At 43.7% G+C, this 6,492-nt stretch overlaps 2 protein-coding genes across 4 annotated transcripts in view; one reads left to right on the plus strand and one right to left on the minus strand.

Annotated features, from left to right (window-relative positions):
- cttnbp2 (cortactin binding protein 2) overlaps positions 1 to 3,886 on the plus strand; it is a 51,664-nt gene extending 47,778 nt beyond the window's left edge. For all 3 annotated transcript variants that reach the window (XM_083665581.1, XM_083665582.1, XM_083665583.1), the window contains 6 exons: positions 200 to 405; positions 694 to 879; positions 1,290 to 1,341; positions 1,856 to 1,967; positions 2,205 to 2,309; positions 2,733 to 3,886. In XM_083665581.1, coding sequence (XP_083521707.1) covers positions 200 to 405; positions 694 to 879; positions 1,290 to 1,341; positions 1,856 to 1,967; positions 2,205 to 2,309; positions 2,733 to 3,065 — 994 coding nt within the window. In that variant the 3' untranslated portion in view covers positions 3,066 to 3,886. The remainder of the gene's footprint in view (positions 1 to 199; positions 406 to 693; positions 880 to 1,289; positions 1,342 to 1,855; positions 1,968 to 2,204; positions 2,310 to 2,732) is intronic.
- A 133-nt stretch (positions 3,887 to 4,019) lies between these two features.
- Positions 4,020 to 6,492, minus strand: part of cftr (CF transmembrane conductance regulator) — a 33,473-nt gene continuing 31,000 nt past the window's right edge. Inside the window, exon 27 of the mRNA XM_083665584.1 lies at positions 4,020 to 5,575. Coding sequence (XP_083521710.1) covers positions 5,357 to 5,575 — 219 coding nt within the window. The 3' untranslated portion in view covers positions 4,020 to 5,356. The remainder of the gene's footprint in view (positions 5,576 to 6,492) is intronic.

The following is a 6,492-nucleotide window of genomic DNA, read 5'->3' on the forward strand; positions in this document are numbered from 1 at the left end:
TATATAGGTGTATCTCTTGTTCTTGACATGATTGACCTGCAAGACTCTGTGTCTCTGTTGATTTCCGCACATATTGTGTATGACTGTGTTCTCCCACAAAATTCTATGAACGTCCTATCCTATTCTAATTCTGTGGTGTTCCCTTATCCCCCCCCCGCCCCCCACCCCACCCTCTCCTCCTCTGGTATGTGTACCCCAGGTGGTTGGCCCGGCTGTGGAATGTGGTAGTGGTCCCTCGCGTGGAGGAGGCCATCGTCTCCAGGGTGACAGTGAAGAGATCGGCTGCCCAGCAACCATCGCCAAGCAACCACCGTCTGAGCTCAGGGCAGCAGGCGGTGGTCAAGGCGGCCCTCAGCATCCTAGTCAACAAGGCCATGCTGCAGGGCTGCCCCCTGCCACGCCATGGTGAGAAAACACACACAGAGAGAGAGAGAGAGAGAGAGAGAGAGAGAGAGAGAGAGAGAGAGAGAGAGAGAGAGAGAGAGAGAGAGAGAGAGAGAGAGAGAGAGAGAGAGAGAGAGAGAGAGAGAGAGAGAGAGAGAGAGAGAGAGAGAGAGAGAGAGAGAGAGAGAGAGAGAGAGAGAGAGAGAGAGAGAGAGAGAGAGAGAGAGAGAGAGAGAGAGAGAGAGTGCATGCGTGTGAACCTTTCCATGATAGACACACACATGTATGTATACCCATCTCCATCCTCAGAGATCGACAGGCACCTGCTGGAGTTCAGAGGTGGCACCTTCCCTCTCTCAGCCATTGGCTCCTGCAAAGGGGTTGGAGGCAGGAAGGGGCGGGACAACGGCGGCATGTGGAGACGAGCCAATACCAGCCCACGGAAGAAGGGGAGCCCAGCCACTAACTGGAGCACTGGAGGGTCTCTCCGAGAAGGTAAAGATCAGGATAAGAACTTTAAACAGCTCCATGACTTTTAGGTTGTTTTTATTCAGGCCCCCCGATTAGCTTTACACCCCTCTGGAAGAGTAGATATTCTCATGTTTTAATCAGGCAGAATAGGGATGGTCTCGGGAATAGGGAGATATGACGCTTCTTACATGTTACATATCCGCAATGTTATGGGCATAGCAATTGAATAGTCCCATCATTGAGTATATAGTAGAAAGCATTATAACAACAAAAACCATCCACATATATAGACAGAAACGGCATAAGAGACAGTGAGACACATTAAATAAATATATTTATTTATAATTTAGTGTTATATATATATATATATAATAGTGAATGAACAGATGGGGTGCCTTTCTATGACAGATATTTGTCCCCTTTTCTGACTGCAGGGTCACTGTCCAACACTGACGTCCGCTTCATCACCAACAGCAACACTCCGAGGTCAGTGTCTGTCTGTCATGTTGTCTACTTGACCGAACACTTATCATTATAATCGGGTTGATCTGGCACATAGGGTCAAAATGAGAGCTGGGGGGGCTTAGAATAAGATGGACAAGCAAGACTGAGGTGGAAATGCATAACCAGAGAGTTGACATTTTGTTAAAAATGAAGAGTGCGTGTGTGCGTGCTGGGACTGAGCAGGAGCAGAAGCCTGCAAACCCTGACAGGTCTTTCTTGATGTTATCAATCAGGTTCATGTAAAAGAGTAGTACTGGTAGCAGCCAGCAGGGATCAGTAAACTCTCACGCTAACTCCAGGAACTTACTCAGTTGAATAGGTCTCAGGACTCAGAGAATTAAACATTTACGTCTGATTTTTTATTTTTTTTGTATATATCTGTCTGATGTTGATCATTATGAAGATTAGAGTGTTCTTGAACTTTGTGTGTGTGCGTGTGTGTGTGTGTATGTGTGCGTGCGTGTGTGTTTCCATTGGTTTGTGGATGACATTGCAGGCTTGTAGATGAGAACCCCGGGAGTCTCTCTCTCTGCTCTGACGATGAGAGCGATCTGATTCGGGAGCTCCAGACCATGTACTCCAGCAAATCAGAGCCAGACATCAGCAAGGTACATTACATAAAACACCTATTATCAAGTTATCAGTATAGAATTCATGAACATATCATTCACATAGATATGATTCTCTGTTATACTAGACATCAAGTGTCCATCTCAAAATGTTGTATCCCACTGAATAAGCCCCATGTCCTCCTAACTAGGTACGGTTATAATCATATCTTCAGCTAGTGTAATGTTACCATGAAGTTGACCATATCTGCCTGGTATGTGGTCTCTGTGTTGCAGATTGCTCAGTCCAAGGAGGACTTCATTGTCTTCTCCGGCTCACCAAGCGGACAATCGCCCCGCAAGACTGACCACGAAGCGACCGCTCAACCACGACCAGAGACGGTGAGACTGAGTCCAAGGCTCTGATAGTACCACGATGAGTGGTCACCAACAGGCTTTTGCTCCGGCCCAACACTAACACTCCAGGTTCTGCCGATCAACTCAACTGAGACTGATTGCCTAGTTGAATCAGGCTAGAACACCCTAGCACGTTACTAGAACACCCTAGCACGTTACTAGAACACCCTAGCACGTTACTAGAACACCCTGTAGTTGTCCAGCACCAGGTCGGAGAGCAGACATTATTTAACTGTATTGAGCACCAAGCAGAGCATGTGTATGCTCTTTCAATTTTCATTCCATTTACCTCAGATGACCCCATAGAGGTCAATATTTACTGTAGAATAGTAAAGTGCCTTTACATGTGTGTGTGAAACAATCGTAATACATGGTATAGCTCATTATCAAACTGTTTACCTCCTACAGACTGGCAGCCGTCACTCAAACCAAAGCCCCGCCCCAGTGGCCCCATGTAATGAACGAAGATCCGCCCTGAGGCCCAAATCGCAGCTCCCCGTCCCCAGCAGCAGGGGGCAGCAGCCGCGAGCCACCAGCAGCAGCAGCAGCAGCAGCAGCACCGCCACCACCCGAACGCCTACCACCGCAAACCGCAACGCGACCGCGACCAGAACCGCACAGAGCAGCAAAACAAGGCAGGTTCCGCCCAGCAACAACAACAACATAAACAACAACCAACCCCACGAGGAAATCTGGATCCTACACCGAGACCTGCATGAAAACAACAACAATAACAAGTAGTAGAAGCCTTTTCTCCTCCACCTGTCCACGATTCCGCTGTGAAATCCCTCCATGTTGTAAAGTTAGGTTTATGACGACCTTTTAGTATTTGTACTTGTTATCCGTACTTGTTACACTGTATAACAATTGTGTACTTGGGGACCATTGTTTTATTATATTACAATATCAAAGTATTGAAGTATTCAAAAAAAGAGATTCGCAGGGAATTATGTTGAAAAAGAAGTACTTAAAAACAGGTTTTACCTTTTGGTGAAAGTGTTTTGGATCAAAGAAAGACCAGGCAGTTTTTTGCTATTAAGTATTTTCGAATATTCAAGTGTTTTATGTTTAAATAGTTGCAAGGTTGGTTTAAATACTGTTGAAATTAATCAGGGTTTTACCAAATATTTGTAAATAAGAATTAGTAACTTTAATGGTATATAGATCGGTGTATGTGGTATTACGCTTGTACAGTAAAGAAGTAAAAATGAAAAACGGATGAAAAAAAATACCTTGTACATATGTTTGTAATGAGAATTTGGTTCATAATTTTTCACTTGTTTCAAAGTGAATGGAATGTGGCAATAAGTAACGTAATTGCAAACACAGGACATTTTCTTTCTGTAAGCCATAATAAATATTTTAGCTACCCATAATTCCACCCGAGTCATGGTTTGATTCAACTTTGACCCCAGCGTGGAGCCCTATCCATAATTTCGTAGCAGCACGTTTTTGGTTTGTTTGCTTTCTCTTCTTTTTTTTTCTTTTCTTTTTTTTACATTTGTGTTTTCCATTTTTCATTTTGAAAAAGAAAAAGAGAAGTGTTATTTTGAAACAACGTTGTTCATATATGTACAGGAGATATTTTAGTCAACCTTTGGTGTTGATATACATGTATGATAGCTGTCTGAGGTTTAAAGAAATGTCCTGCTTCCTTTAAGCACAACCATTAAAACTGCACTGTTAACCCCAATAGTCCTTCCTCTTCTTTCTTTATTCATACACCAATAACCACTCGAGTCTTTTCTCAACATTTTTACTGGAAATATAATCGATTGAAAACACATTCTTCTGGAAAAAAAAACAAATATATGTATACATTTTTTTGACATTTGTGTCCCTTTCCTATGAGTAAGAAATAGCGTTATTGAATTTACACTGTAAAAAAATCACAGTTATATCTCAAGATGTCTAACCACGGTATCTTATTTTATCGTACCGTGGCGTTATAAAACTATTGTCCGTTATCTCTGAGTGTGCCGCATAAAAACACAAAGGAAACAAAAGATTTCCAGTTTCGGAAGCACAAAGGGAGTTTGACAAAATCACATTTTGAAAAAGCATGTCACGTTTTTATACAGCATTCGATCATTACGTTTCCTTGCTAATACCCCACCATGAAAAAGCTAAGGAGTACCTCAGGTTTCTTTAAAGTGCATACAAATAGAAAAATAAGGGTACTTGAGGTTAATCACTTGTCCGTAGCATCGCCCATGTCATTCCTGTTGTGTATTTACAGCTCCGGGGAACAAGTTGACCATCAGTGCAGATCTAGGATCAGTTTACCCCAAATCCTGTGGCGAAACATAAACTGACCCTAGATCAGCATTTAGGGGCAACTTCATCCTACTTTGTATTTACAGGCAGCTTCCATTTGGGTTAGGGACAATCTATATCTTAGTCTCTCTCTCTCTGGGCTTTTATTCAAATAAAACCATTCTCAAGGCAAGACAAAACATTTGTCCAAAATGGATATTATTCAAACAATTTCTCACGGCACAGGAGGAATTTAGTTTTGCCTCACCTGAAATCTTCCAGATTACGGTTTTCATTGAACAGGGCCCTAAGCGTACAGTACCAGAATGGAACCATATTCACACTCGCTCCTCAAAAGGCACTTGGAATGGTCATCATTTCAGGTCACTGCCAATGGTCAGGCTTGGTCAAGTCATCTGTGCCAAAGTTAGGGACATAAGAGGGACTACGGGGCACCGGGGGTCGTCTCTGTGTGTGTTCAAGGCTACACTTTACATAGGCATTATTCCAAGGCAATCTCTAAAGGCACAACGTATGCAAATACCCTGCAACAAGTGCTATTACGCAAGAACCGACAGCTCTTCAGTTATTACCACTGCAAATCCTGCTATCCAAGAAAATACAGGCGGTGTGAGATAAAGAGGTAACCCTTTGATTACTACAGTCCAGGTACATTACATACACTACTACTACTCTGGTTGTTATCATGCTACAAGGCCTATATAATGCAATGTAAAGTGCATCCTTTTTAAGGGTGTGAGTCGTAGCCATGGCCCTCAGAGGCGAGTGTCCTGGACCTCATCCTCGGCCTCCTCCTGCAGCGAGGTGATCTTGGCCGTCTGTGGGACACGCTTGCTGGAGTTGAGGCGGTGCAGGCCCTGCAGGGGGAAAAGCTTGAGGCGCTCGGCGGCGCTCATGGCCTGCTTCAGGTGGCCCGTCTCGTTCAGCAGCTTCTGGAGGGTGTCGTACTTCTTCATGGAGCCGCCCTCGATCATCTGAGGGGGAGGGAGGGAGTATAAAGGAGAGATGAGTTTGATTAATTGTAGTTAATTAAGGGGGTCCCAAATAGTTTTTATAAAAATAGCCAGTTGTTAATCGAAACATTTCCCTCACAGCTGAAGCCAGCCACTAGTCTGTGAGATTGTGGGCGGGATTAGTCATCATTCTATCTAACAGCAGCAGACCCTTGTTATTTTCTTCAACCAAGAAATTAGTAACCCCCTAATACCCTAATATTGTTATCCTCTCAATTAAATCATTCACTTCCCCGCCCCCCCCCCCCCCCCCCCCCTCTACCTTCTGTATGCCTACTGCCTACCATGTACAAATCACTGCAATGCTGATACTCATTGGTAAGACATTGAAATAACATGACTATACAGTAGGTTTTTGGGTGTAATTTACATTGCTGTAGGTTTATTAGGCGTCAGATATCATTGTAGGTTTTTGAGTGATGTTGAAATAACATTACTGTTGGTTTTTGAGTGACGTTGAAATAACATCACAGCAGATTTTTGAGTGACGTTGAAATGACACCACAGCAGGTTATTGGGGAAAACTTTCCAGTGCTTAGCACGCTGATCATAAAATGCCATTGCCCCTGCTTTGTCACGCCGTCTGCTTGTCTGAACACAAACACAGCTTACCAGTATTCCCAAACATACATATGTGCATATGTGCACACACAGACACATGCACACACACCGGGAGTACACTGATACACACGCATGCAGACGTCACCATATCCCAAGTCATGGGACTCAAGGTAAAGTAAATAAAACACAACGAGGGCAGCAAATGGCGATGACCTGATAGGAGAATTGTATTGCAGTACAGAATATCTCCAATGGAGGATCAATTATACAGCTGCTGGGGCTCTAATTCTCTGTTCTCAGCCACGACGAGGGAATAC

Source organism: Argentina silus, assembly GCF_951799395.1.
Source record: "Argentina silus genome assembly, chromosome: 3".
NCBI lineage: Eukaryota > Metazoa > Chordata > Actinopteri > Argentiniformes > Argentinidae > Argentina > Argentina silus.